General features: G+C 39.8%; 1 protein-coding gene across 1 annotated transcript in view; it reads left to right on the top strand.

The window, feature by feature from the left end:
• The window catches only part of LOC103742334 (A disintegrin and metallopeptidase domain 3-like), a 78,603-nt gene that overhangs the window by 8,190 nt on the left and 55,840 nt on the right, over nucleotides 1-14,573 (top strand). The window contains exons 2-5 of the mRNA XM_008843388.1: nucleotides 3,623-3,678; nucleotides 6,666-6,744; nucleotides 13,599-13,675; nucleotides 14,114-14,280. Of these exons, the coding sequence (XP_008841610.1) occupies nucleotides 3,623-3,678; nucleotides 6,666-6,744; nucleotides 13,599-13,675; nucleotides 14,114-14,280 (379 nt within the window). The remainder of the gene's footprint in view (nucleotides 1-3,622; nucleotides 3,679-6,665; nucleotides 6,745-13,598; nucleotides 13,676-14,113; nucleotides 14,281-14,573) is intronic.

Below are 14,573 nucleotides of genomic sequence, written 5' to 3' on the forward strand. Positions count from 1 at the left end.
TTTTAATGTAGGTTTTCAGAGCTATATTCTTCCCTCCAATGACTGCTTTCAACATGTCCCAGAGGTTTTGTTGTGTGGTATTGAGAAACTCCTTAGTACAAATTTATTTTTTTTTTATCAATTTTTTCTTTGGGAATTTGGGCTTGACATAAATCTTGCCACATTTGTCTTCAAGTAACCCAAACGGACCATTTCTTCTGTCTGATCTTTTTTATATCTCTTGTGGGGTGTTCTGTTATTTTACAGACATGTTTTACATGCCGGTTTGAGTCACTTAGATTTGCTAAAGCCTCTCTCACTTTACAAAGATCTTGTCCCATTAAAGGACTTAGCAGAACTGTTAAAACTCTGGACCATTCTCATGGTCCCAATTGAATTAAGATTTCACTTATATCTCTGGTGAACACAGTCTTATCTGGCCCAGTGAACTGGGCATCATACTATTATTGCACTAGCAGATATTGCTTGGCATGTCCATGGTGTGCAGCATGCGGGGTTCATTGTTGAGTAGACTCATAGGGGATCCTTTCTTCCCCAACCATTTGCAGCATGCCTTCTGGCACTATGAAAGTCCTCTATCCAGTGACATGGAGTTTTTTGCTTAGATGCAGCTCTGTCTCTTCTTCTCCCACGCTCACATCATGCAGTGTCTTCAGCAATATGGCCTTACTGAACTTCCTAGTGTACAATCAACATTAATGGCAATAGCCTTGGTGAATTTGAGGACCTCTAGGATCTTTCTCTGACCAACAGCTCATAGGGGGGTAACCCACCCCTGGTACTATAGATTTTCTTAACAGTTGTATAGTTTGGGAGTCTCTGTCTTCATCTTACCCAATGCCTGTCCCTCCTTTATAGTCCTCCAGCCTCTGATAATCATGGGAGTCCCTCTTAGTGATGACCATGTATCTTTGATGCTTTGCACCAGCCATCTATTAAGGACTGCTCCCCATTGCATTGGCCTAGGTTGAACAGCCTATGTCGCAAGGATGGATGGGTGGTTATGTAACTTAGCTGTGAAGCGTCTGAAGGACTCAGGCTGATTTTATTTGCTCCCATGTCCCATACCTTCAAGAGCCACATGATGAGGGCACTTTGATTGCTTGCTTGTAAGTTTTTCCTAGTTTTAACAGCTCCAGTGTGGAGTATTTGCTAGCTACAGTACTGTTAGCTTTTTCTTCTTTTTGTATTAAAGGTTGAATCTGAGGGGCAGCTTTAGATAATTTATTTTTAGGTTGTTTCTCTTTTCACTGCTATCTGTCTTTTTTCCTGAGTCCTTGGATCCCTGGTCCCCTAACCTTACACAAGTTAAAGTGTCCCACTTTTTCTCTCTCTCAAGCTCTCTAACTGGGTCTTCCAGGACCTCCCTGGCCTTTTCAGCTTCTCAGGCCTGGGGCACAGCTTTTATTATGCAAAGTGGCCACAGCCCCTCTTTGTGTTCATTTTTGTTTGTAAGATTTTTTTCCAGGCTCTCTATAAAGTTTTCAGATCCATGAGGAGGTGTATTCCATTTTTTTTTTTTTTTTTTGCAACTGAACTATTTCTCCACATTTACAGCACAGCTGTTGCCCTGGGATTTTTCTCTTTGATTCCATCCACATCTGGGTGGCCTGCATCATTCTAATTACATAATTTATGATCCATTGTATAAAGCATGCGAGCATGGCTAGCCCCCTTAAACCTATGGGGTTTGGCCCCTCTCTTTCCTGGGTTCCTACCAGCTTCTCCCAGATGTGTCTCATTACCTCACAGGACTCCTTGTGGCACCCCTCACCTCCCTTCTGGATTTGGGAATCTGAAACTGGTTCTCTTTTGGTCTGCTCACCAGAAGCTGCTGGAACCGTGCTGCTTTTCCAGGCCCACACCCCATGTTTACCAGGACTCCTGAGGTTCCTTTATCCAGTCGTACCAGGCCAATTTGTTGCAGTACATTTTCCCTTTTTCCCTTCTTGGGAGGCTTACATGCACCCTCCAAGGCCCCAGGGCTCACAGGCTAAAATAAGGCATTTTTAGTTTGGGTTTTGTACTGTTTTATGACTTTGGGAGGGAGTCACTTACAAAGAAACAGCTTCTCAGGCCCCGTGCATCACCCTGTGTCCATACCCTGCAGGACACTGCAATTCGCCCAGTGGCTCCACACATACTTCTCTCTGTTCCAATCTAACACTGTGCTAGTTTTCTGCAGCTAACTCTCTGTAGCTAACTTTCTGTCTCGCAGAAGACTCCGCCCCTCTTCCCAGGGTGCTCCTCGTCTTGACCCTGGATGTCAAGACTGTTCAGAGGAATGAGTAATTTGTGGGCTACAAAGTGAAAGAAAAATAATAGAAAGACTTTTATATCGGAATAGAAAATTACCTGTGTTCTCAAATTACATGAGCCTCCATACAGACAAATCTTAAGGATTTCACATGAAAGAAACAATTAAAAGTGGCAATACCCCCCCCCCCAAAAAAAAACAGTAGCAAAGTTGCTGCACTCACAATTGACACGAAGCAAAATCAGTTGTGTCTCTAAGAATGACCGCCCTGGGAAAGAAGCTATTTACAGTGGCAGCAACAGAACGGAGTCCTTAAGAATAAGTGTAACTGGTGTGACAGTTCTACACTAAAACAGTATCAGCTGTAAAACGGTGAAAGCAATTAGAACACAGAGAACCGGAAAGGCATCTCTTGCTTGAATCAGAAGACTATTGCTGAAATGTGCGTATCACCCCAAGTGATCTACAAATTGAACACAACATCCATGAAAACATGACATATTACACTGAAACAGAGAAAGAAACTTAAAACTCCCATGGAGACAGAAGACTTCAATTAGCAAAATTAAGGAATATTGGGACTTAAAAAGGTGCTTTCCTTCAGTTTTTACAGCGGACTCATTACCCTGTAAGGGGTCTGCATTCCATGGTCATTGTTTGCAATGGATAGACAAGGTGCAGAAACAAAACAGCAGACTTATGAATAGAAAGAGGGGCCTATTTACATTACATTATATTATACTATAATCATGTTTCAATAAAATTTAAAAACATCATAAAGTCTTTTAGAAAAATGACCTTTTAGTGAGTGAAAATATTATATTTAATTTATTTTCCTTGATATCTTTTAAATGGAGGAACTTCTAACTCAGTGATGGTGGTCTGAGAAATTTGTCACTTATATGGTGACCCTTTTTAGCTTGGGACAATTCTTCAAGGGGGTGGGGAGATGAGGACTGTTTGTACCAGGTGTGGAGTGAGTTTTAAACTCACAACAGGGAATCTGTGTCACTTCTGTGACTGTTAAGTTATTCATACTGGAAACGGACATGTTGAAAAAAATAGGAAAATTTATTGATTTTATGATTATTCAGCATTTCTAAATGAAATTTAAATTCAAATTTTATTAAGATATTCAATAAATGGCAATAACCAATGTTCTTCATTTTGAAATAGATTTAGACTCCTTGACTTGTCCCAGTTACAATTATGATGAATTCTCTGTCATTTCAGTTTTGAGATGTGTAAGATGTAATCTATGGTTATATAAAAGGTGTGTGTATATTTGTATATATATTGAAGATTTTTACTTGTCAAGAGTTGAAATTTCTAACAATTCCTTTTTCTACAAACACATTGTTGCAGGTCACTTACTTGGTCAGAATTGAGGACAGAACATACACACTCCGTCTTGAAAAACAGTAAGTTGATCATTCTTTTCTACAGCTGTTTTTTTTTTTTTTTTTTGTTTTTAAAAAAATAAAAAAACAATCTCTACCTAAACTGAGCTTAAAAAGAGTATACATATTCCATTTATTTAATATGCTTTTATCTTCTTCGGGATTCATGACAGGCTTGGCATTTGAACTGTCCTTGTGAGATTTGTCATCTAATAATCTAGCTGTATTCTAAGTTAACGATTAAGTTCTATTGCATGTCGGGTAAATGAAAATTACTCTACTGAAGTCCTTAAACTACAACTACACATGCAGTCATGAAGGGTATAATTATTTGTCATAACTCTGGTTATGAGCACACACCTAATGACCTAAAATATTCCGTGCAAGTCCCACCTTCCAAAGGTGCTACCACATTCCAGTAGCTTAGGACCTAAGGTCAGGCCTTAGCACATGGCTCTTTGGGGGAACACTGCAGATTCAAATTACATCTACCTAGTTAAATTCTCTGAGCACCCTAATGCTTTTGAACAAGGGGCCCTGTGACCTAGAATTTAAGTAACTTGTTTGTGACTGTTACTTACTTTGGCTAATGAAAAGTTAGCTGAGTTAAGTAAGAAGCTGAAAAAAGCATTGTGCGCCCCAGCCTTCTGTCTTAGTTGTCAGACACTGCCTGAAAACACAGTGCAGCTAAGTTCCTGGAAGGCAGAGGCACATGGGACATGGTCACAATGCCCTGTGAATCCTTTCCTCCATCAGCCTGCATCCGGCACAGCCTGGACCCATACTGGCAGGATTAGCAAAACCACCAAGCCAGCTCTCTGCTGACCCAGGCAGTGAGTGCCAGGCATTTTTTCTTTTCTGTGTGGCTATGATTTTGTGTGCTTTATGCTACACTTTGTTGTACTTTGTGTAGTATTGTTTTATGATTTATTTATACTGATGTGTAAAAAGTTTTGTTTTGAGTACATGTATAGCCATGCAATGCACATATATAATTTGTAATGTATTCACCCATAGTTCACATGATAGATGTTTAGTTTACTATTTCATCTATAAATATTAGTGGCAAGAAAAACTGAATTTCCTTAGTCGTAACTTCTTGGTACCTGTAAATCAATGGACTGTGACTAGGAAAACACTCACCTGTCCTCCACTAATCTAGATGTTGTAGAAATGTCTAAATTATTTTCTTCTGCTAGAACACATGGATAACCTATCTCTGTGTCTACAAATGCCTCATTTGTTGTCACGATTAAATAACATATTGGCAATGTGTGGGGTAAGAGAGTCGCATTGTTTTTCTCACATTTTTTCAGTTCTTTGTGGTCAGTTTTAAAAGAATTTTTATTATTTGATGGGCATTCATGTGCATGTGTGTGGGGTTTGTGTGTTTGTGTGTGGGGTTTGTGCATTTGTATGTGTTCATATGTGTATTTGTGTCCATGATTGCAGTTGTCTGTAGATTTGCATGTGTTTATGTATATGTTTTGTGTGTTTATGTGTGCCTGTGTGTTTATGTATATTTGTGTATATGTAGGTGTATTTGTATATAGGTGTGTGTACATGTTTATAATTTTATGTGTCTCTATTTATGTTTGTGTGTGTGTGCTCATGAGTGTGTGTGTGTATGTTTTTGTGTGTGTTTCTGTGTAGGTGTGTGCATGTTTGTGTTTGTGTGTGTGTCTGTGTTTGTGGGTGTGTCCCTGTAATGTTTCCTGATATTGTCCTACTCCCCTTCCTTTTGTATGAGGGTATACATACACACACACACACACACACACACACACACACACACACATAATATATAAAAAATCTAATAGGAAATTTTGATAATTCCTTTCATTTTCATGTGTCTCCAGTTTTTTATTGTATAAATAAGATAAATTTCATCTGCTATCTCTATCAGAGTTTTCTTTTAACTATTTACAAATGTTTATTTTTTTCCATTTGGTTTACAATATTTGCTAAGCTACTAATTGTGTCATTAGTAACCAAGTTGTCACTGGTACATTTATTTTCACTTGTGGTTGTTTATACCCTCATGTGAGATGTAGCTTTTCCTTGAATGGTCAGTTGGGCTCTGATTGTCTTGCTAAGTAAGCCAGACTGTTCTGTTGTTTCTTGTAGGAGCTAAAAGTGTATCTTTGAGTGCTTTGTGAAGTAAAATGCTAATCTTTCAGGTGTATTGTGTGTTAAGAGTATCACACATAATTCCTTCTCCTGGAGGAGCGCTCTGCCCCTGTCCTGCTGTCCCTGGGAGAGCAAAGGCTCCAGGTCTAACTTCCTTTCCGGTTCTGTTCTGAGAAGGCCTGTTCCAGGGGTCGGTGGGAGGCAGACCTTTTTCCTAGAATCCAGGAGAAACCAGCCTGAAGCTGAATCTCGGGCAGACTTGAGACGCACAGGCTCTGTTCTGAGTGCTAAGAATCCTGCAGAAGGGCATGGATTACTTACCTTCATGCCTGATAGAGGCGGGGGCGGGAGCGGGGGCGGAAGCGGGGGCAGGGTCTTTGAATTCCAAGTTGACCAAGGCTACACAGTGAGACACTGTCTCAAGAAAAAAAATCGTTTCAGGTAATATACAACTAAAACAAAAATCACTTAAAGCTGATTATATATATGTGTATGTAAAACAACCATTCTACTCATTAGCAAATATTAAGATTATTATTACGCCATGAGCTATATTTGTGATTCAGATACAGTAAAGCTGTTTGAAATGAGAAGATGCGGCTGTGATTATAAGTCTGCGTTTGTCAGTTTATTCTTTGGAAGTTATAACAGCTCCACACTGGTCTCTGGTTAAAGAGATAATTACTGTTTAAAAAATTTTACGTACGTGACACGCCATCCGTGCACAAACCAAATAATGGAAAGACAAATCTATTTAATTTTTTGTGTGTGAATTTGTGTTGAAGGTAAATTTTATATAATTTCATTATTCTGGAAATTATTGTTATTGCAACTAATACTATTAATACAATGAAATGTCATTACTTTGATTTCAATAGGTTGTTTTTACACCCACATTTTAAGACATATTCATACAACAAGTCAGGAACGCTGCAGGAAGATTCTTCTTTTGTAAAGGTAACTTTATACTGCTGCATAGATGCATGTTTTCATTTGTGTGAGTGAGTATGTGTGTGTGTGTGTGTGTGTGTGTGTGTGTGTGTACATGGTCTCACAAAGGAGCCCAGGCTGGCCTCATACAATATTCCCTTCTCTGCCTCCTAAGGTTTGGAATTACAGGTTTGTTCTATCATGTGCAGCTTAGACTTATTTTAAAAATATATGTAACATGTTGCTGTTGTAAAGAAAATGAATGCTTCATAGTCCACAGTGTTACTGGGCAAACATCCCAAATCCAAACCCAATGTGTCAAGTACTACAAAATGATGTTGAATAAAACAGCTGTTTTGAATCTGAAACTCGGGGATTTATCCAAAAGTACAATTAAGCTATGCCTGCAATGTTAGAAGTTTGAGAAGAGAAGGCAGAGACATTGTAGCTGTGGAGGAACTGTGGAGGCCATTGTGGGAATTACCATATAAATAGACAGACCTCGGCAAACCGGTAAGAAGAATACAAAAGCAGACTACATGCAGAATTGTCAGCAGAAAGGGGGTAGCATCCAAAGGCTCTCCGATGGGGACCGTGTCTGGCCATAGCATGCAGGGCTTGAGCAGAGCTCCGAGGTCTCAGAGGTTAGGGGTGCTGGACCTGCTTCCTCATCCAGTACCAGAGGTGAGGGGGCTGCCAGATGCTTGAATTTTACATCTGATTTTGATTAACACTTATTAATTGTATGTACTAACAGGGTCCAGTGCAATTGTTCAATACTTGCACATAGTCTGTTATGAGCAAATCCAGCCTTCCTTTACCCATTATCCTTGCCCCTTCCCAGCCTCTGGGAAGGTGTCTTTGTCTGGGTAGATGTCTTTGATAGGCTGATTTCATTTTTTGTACATATATAATCCAGAGTGGGGATGGTTGTATTTTATAAGTTTTTTGAAGAAGTCTTAGATTCCTAAGTAAAACCCTTCCCACAAAGAAACTCCATGTTGAGCTATCTTAAAACAACCTGTCCATTCTATTAAGATAGAAATTGTTGTTTCATGATGTTAATTTGTTCCTACTGTGTCCTCCCTATCATGGCAAGACAGTGGCATGAGCTCTGTGTTCTCCCTTGTTTATCTTGTCAGTTTTACCTGGAGATTTTCTGTACTTGTTGAAATTTGGCAATACATAGAAAATAAAGAAAATATCCAACTCTTAGGGCTGGAGAGATGGCTCAGTGGTTAAGAACACTGCCTGTTCTTGCAGAAGACCTGCGTTCGAATCCCAGCACCCACATGGCAGCTAATAACTATGCAAAACTCCAGTCCAGTGGATCTAACGGCCTCTTTTGTCCTCCGCAGGCATTGCACGACATGGGTGCACTTACCGACATGCAGGCAATACATGCATACACATAAAATAAAAATGAAAAATAATGAAAATATCCAACTCTTTTCCATGTGATCTTCTATTTTCAGTTTTATTGCTTGCCCTTTTTACGTTTATTTTCCTTTTCGCACACAGGATATTTGGGCCCTTTACAGTCTGGCTATTGAAAACAATGCTTCCTTCATAATTCCCATAGTTTGTTGTGATGGTATATGGTTTTTATTTCTCTGGAATATGCATCCAAGACTGATTTCTAGGCCATGCAGTAAATGTATGTTTATTTTTTAAAGAAAGTACTAAATAATGCAGAGTGGCTGTGATATCTTGTACTCCAACCTCAGTGTGTAAGAGGCAGAAGATGGGCAGCCCAGCCACCAGTTGGCTGGTTAGTATGCAACATGACTTATTGTAGCAGACAGCAGCATCTCCAGTAGACCTGACTTGCATTTCTGAGTGACCCGTCTGCTAGATGCATTTTCATGTGGGTATGTATCATCTTTTGTGACATGTCTATTAAGGCCCTTGGTCCATTCCCTGATTGTATTATTTCCCTCCACTTTTTTCATTTAGAGATTTAAACATGTGGGTTGGAAATGTGTCTTCCAGTCTGTGACGTGCTCCTTCCTTCCCATGTGGTCTCTTTCGGATTCGGAAGGAAAACCCTGAAGAGGGCTTCCCTTTTCACAAACGGTGGTTTTTTTTTTTATCATATCTAAATCTCTATGTAGAACTTGCTCCTGGGTTTCTTCGAATACTTTGTTTTATATTTAATCATGTGTCTGTTTTGAAAGAATTTTGTATAAGGTATGACTTCGGGGTCAGGTTTTACTCTTTTGAATGTGTCAGTATTCCAGATCACGGATAGAAGGGCAGCATCTCTGTTGGGAATGAGCCGGCATGACTGTGTGAGTGTGCTGCTTATGCTTGTGTGCCTGTCTGTCCATCACCGGAACGCTGTCCCCTGTGCTACTCACATAATAAACCTTAGTGTGGATTATGTGACTAGTTCTACTTCATTCTTCTTTTCCAACTTTTTAAACTCCTCAATAGTTTTCTTTTCTGTATAAATTTTTAGACAAAGCTACTCTACATGTAGAGAATACCCCACTAAATCTGTAATGGAACTTTGTTAAACTTCTGTGTGAAGTCCAGAACACGTGACAAATTTCTCTTGCAAACAGGTGCCGTCTCCTTTCTCCCTTTGATCTGTACTGAGGGACGGCCGGGAGCGTGGACTTGTTCCAGCATCCCAGGCCGCAGGGATGGGGTGCTGAGCCTGCACTGTCTAGGGAATGCTGCCTGTAGGTTTGTTTATGAACGCTTTATTAAGCCGAGGTATCCACCTCACTATCTCTAGACAGCTGAGAGGTTTATTTTTTCCACTATAGAGCGTGACAGATTGCAGGAATTGATGTTCAAATTTTGAAACAGTTTCACATACCTGGGGGGGTGGGGAACTCACAATGTGATCACAAGTATATAGCTCTTTTGTAATTATAATTTTAAAAATACAACTATTTTGTGTTTGATTTGAGATACAGGCAGGCTCCTTCAAGTATCCATAGCATTGATAATAATTATGATGAAATCATCATCGAAGTCCACTGAAGGCATTGTCTGTGGCCTTTTATCTTTTTCCATTGTTTTAACTTTATCTAATTTTTGCATTAGGGCAACATCGCCCTTATAAAGAACTTTGGGAAATAGTCATTAACTATCTCTATTTGAATAAGATATATTTTAATATCTCAATACTGGCTAAATTGTTCAGTGAGTCACTGGGCATGGGGAAATCCACATTATAGGGTGAGGGGTTTTAATTGCCGGCTCAATTTATTTAATGGTTGTAAGAATGTTGACTGGACATTTCATTTGTGCCGCTTTGATGGTTGGTGACTCTTGAGGGATTCTCTGTTTCATCTTAGGAGTTGTGTCATGATGTTAATTTGTTCCTAACATGTCTTCCTATCCCTCATGGCAGTGGCATGAGTTCTGTGCCCTCTCTTTTTAATTTTGTCAGTTTTACCTGGAGATTTTCTGTATTTGTTGAATTTATCAATAAATAGAAAATAAAGAAAGGGACCAGCTCTTTTTTGTGTTTTTCTGTTTGGGGTTTTATTGCTTTTCATTCTTGTGTTTACTTTCCATTTTGCACACATGATTGGGATTACTTTCGTCTTTTTCTGGTTTGTGGTGACCTTCACTTTTTCCGTCACAAGCATTTCAGTCCCCTCTCTCTTGACCTTGCTCCATCCACAGTGATGTGCTCTACGCCCTTTTAATTCAGATGTACATAGAATTAACGTGCATATTTAAAATTCCTCTGTGTCTTCTTTGACTTGTGAAGTTTCAAAAAATGTATGTTTTAATTTCTACATGTTTGGAGACTCTTGTCTGTGGTCTGTTACTCACTTCTACTTTTTTATCAAGGTTAAAGCACATGCCTCTGCACTGTCAGTTCTAAAACTGAGAACTGTGCCTTATGACTGAGTGTATGGTGGGTCTAGGTGGACCACTTTGGCTACTTGATAAAAAAGTGTGCTTCTGAGACCTGTTTGTTGTAAGGTCTTCTGTGTAGCCGTAGCAATTAGTGCCTTGTATTCTGGCTGGAAAACTGTTTCCTTGTGGTCATCCACCACCTCTGGCTCTTACAATCTTTCCAGCCCCTCTTCAGAAATGATCCCTGAGCCTTGGGTGGTGGCAGAGGTTTGATACAGGTGTCCTTTCAGGGATAAACACTCTACAGTCTCTTATTCTCTGCACTTTGACCTGCTGCAGCTTTCTGGGTTCCTTTGCTGGTCAGAGTTGAGAGACGCACTAATATTCTTTCCATCACCTATTCTGCTGTGTTCTCTGAGCTTTAGGTGTAGAGCTTGCATTGTAGATGTGTTGCTTAGGACTGGGTATTTCACAGTCATGTATTCTCTGTATTTGATCAGTTGTGGAACTCTCTAATAGTTATCTGTTGCAAAAAGAAGCTTCTTTGATGGGTGGTGAGAGGTATACCTATTTGTAAATGTAAGGATATGTATTTAGAATATAGTAAAAATGTACATCAGTCTAGGAATGTAACAAAAGTAGTTTTCTCTAGGGTCTATGCCATCTCCAGCCCTGGGTATTTGGCTATGTTTACAGTTACTACACAGAAGTTCTTTCTTGCTGAGCAGGTCTTAAGTCCAGTTAGATAGCTGTTGGTTACCCCCAAGAGAGGAGTGCACTATTGTGCCAATAGAGACAGTTTTCTGGGTGGGTCATTTGTGGTAGTAGACTTACAGCTGGGTGGGATCATCGACTGGTTTCCTCCCTTGGCAGGTTGTACGGTGTCCTCTGATACCATGAGAGCTGGTCTTCAGGGAGGAGCTTCCAGCTCAGTTCCAGCTCCACTGCTCCAAGTCCTGTGTCTGAAGTCTGGCCTTTCTTCAACAATAGGGCCTTACCTTCAAGTTCTGGGAGGCAATCAAGGGCTGTGGCAATAGCCTAGGTTATTTTGGGAATCAAAGATTCTGTAGTACATTTATAAGCTATTAAATCTAGTCAATGAGATCTTATGAAATCATCTTATTTTGATCAGCATTTTCATATGTACTTTTGTAACCTTTATCAAGCCACCTACGTAATTTTGTTTTTAATTTCTTTTGTGTTTTATTAATAACATACTGTAATTGTGCAAAAAAAAACGGGTGTTACTATGAAAGTACTTTGTTTTCTCCTCCTCCTCCTCTTCCTCCTCCTCCTCCTCTTCCTCTCCTAGATCTTACTCCTCTTCTTTAGTAACCCTCCCCCTGATTTCATGACTTTTTCATAGATTGCACAACGGCTTCATCCATTGCTCCATTGCTGGGTGCATAGGCTGGTTCCAAAATCTGTCCACTGTGAATAGTGCTGCAGTAAGTGTGGAGAGGCCGTGTCAAACCTCTTAGGGGTCCTTGGCTGCTGACACGGGGCGAGGTCTGGACAGTCGTCTTAGGTAGGTTGGGGCACTGGACACAAGAACTGACTCCTCAGGTTCCCGCACGCAGTTCTATCCTAGGAGGCTACTTTGGTGTCTAATGCTGCCATAGCTCATTCTGGAAAGCCACTCTCACTCTGCTGCCTGAAATGTGGGTGTACCTGGTAGATTTCTGGGCCAGACGGTATTGATTAGCAGCATGGGTGATAGGAGACTTGTGGATTGGATAACATTTTCTCTGGTTGCTCTCTGTTGAATGGATGACCTCGTGTTTACCTCTCTCTGTTGGCCCTTTGATAGGAAAGCTTTTATCTGGGTGACATGTACTGTGTGAGTATTGGGAGATGTCTTACAAGGATCTTAGTGGGGACACAGCCTGGAAATATTGAGAAATTGCTCTCTGCTTCTGGTTAGCAGTGAGTTGGCACCTGGATTGCCTTCTACTTCTTTATGAAGGGCTGCAGGTACCATTGGTGTTGCAAGTTGCTACTGCTGTTGCCCAACATGTGGTGTGGTACAGATCTCCCTGTCTGGAGAAAGTTCTGTGGTATGGGTGGACCAGGCATTGTGGTACCAGTATGTGTTGGATAGATTGGACTGGCTTACCAGGGATCTATTGACTGCTCTTGGAGATAGTGGGCCTGCCACTCTCATTGGTGGAGATGAGGATTATGCATAAAAATTTAAACAAGGACCATAAATGAAGATACATGCTCAAGAGGTACTAACATACAGGAATATTCACAAGAGTCAATGTATGATGGTTAAGTTTTCATAATATACAAGCAAGACTGAATCTGGAAATCACTAGAATTTAAACTTATGAGGAAGAAGAGATTTATTACTGGAAAGTCAGAGAAAGGCTGACCTTGGTAGAGACAGTGAGGAAGAGAGTTTGAACTACCCATGATCAATTATCTCTCCAGTGAGATATTAAGAGAAATCAAGGTGAGCAAATGTCAGTTAAAGCATGTTTGAGCTGGCCAGATGGCTCAGAGAGTACAGGCGCTTACCGCCAAGCCTGATGGACCGAGTTCCATCCTGAGATCTCGTATGGTGGAAGGCAGAAACTGACTCTTACAAGTCGTCCGCTGGCCTCCGCGTGCCCAGTGTTACATATGCACACCCCCACACATAGATAAAATAAATAAATACATGTAAAAACGCTTTTGCATATCCTGAAAAATTGAATGAAATGTTCATATTTGAAATCCCCTAAATGCTGTAAATTACAAGCTAGCAGGTATAGACTATAAACTTAGGATATATGGCTAATAAGGAAAGGATGTGTGTAAAAAGCCTAAATACTTGTTTGTCAAAATTTAGAATTACAGCAAGACTATTTCAGGGAGGTGGATAGTCATGATTACTGAGGCACAAGAAGATTTAGAGGAAGCACTTGCAGAAAGGCAGCAAGGTCACTGAGCGTCTCATGCATAACATAATGGCTCAGTATCAATGCCTGATCATGTCTAGGAAGTGAGGGTGAATCTGAGGGCTTCATCTTGGAATCAGTTAGAACACATCCTCTTTTGTTCCTCTTTAGGGTCACTGCTTTTATCAAGGACATGCTGCAGAGATGCCCATTTCCATTGTGACAGTCAGTACTTGCTCAGGACTCAGGTAACATTCCGGAAGTGTGCACTGAGATTGTATGTCAGCCCTCAACTTTCAGCATTTTCTACAAGAATTGGAATGAGGCAAAGGAATCCAGACTAATAGTGGCTCTGCTCCTGCAGTGTCTTTACTTCCTTCTCTTCCCTATCCACTCCATATGGTGTTGTGTGTGTGTCTTCTTTGTAATTTGCTATCATGAAGCTTATGCAGAAAATGTTTCCACTGGCATGAATAGAATTCACGATTCCTTGCCACATCAGACCGTAACTGCCCTTCAATGCTATAACGGAAGCTAGGTAGGTGTAAAATTGGGTTTCAAACTTAATCCAAAAAAGAATGAATGATTTTTGGAGATATGCAATTTACAGACATACTTTTAGTAGTGACTGATATTTCTCATGGGAAATCTATACTAATTGCGTTTTAATTTCTTTAAACATTTAGAGGATTATTGCAGTTAGAGGATGTTACTTATGGAATTGAGCCACTAGAATCTTCAGCTACATTTGAACACATGTTTTATGAAATAAAGAATAATAAAATTGATTATGCCCCCTTAAAAGAAAAACATGAAAATCAGTCCTACCGGATTCTTGTGAAGCCAGAAGTGAGTAACCCCTTTGATCATCTTCACTTGTGTCTAACTTTTGCAAACTTATCTAGATTGAAAATTTGAGATCAGATACATTTGGGAAACAAATTTAAACTGCTGTAATTAAGGTCTTATAATTCTTCAGATAATACTTTGAGAAAAAATATATAACAGACACTATTTAAAAATCATCAAAGTTATTACCACATATTTATTTAATAAATAAGGAGTTTGTAGATAAACACAGCTTTCTTCTGAATTTTCCTACTATTAACATAATTGTTCCCAGGTTTATGTACTATTACTTTATAA

This window comes from Nannospalax galili, unplaced genomic scaffold (assembly GCF_000622305.1).
Source record: "Nannospalax galili isolate Female #2095 unplaced genomic scaffold, S.galili_v1.0 scaffold1871, whole genome shotgun sequence".
NCBI lineage: Eukaryota > Metazoa > Chordata > Mammalia > Rodentia > Spalacidae > Nannospalax > Nannospalax galili.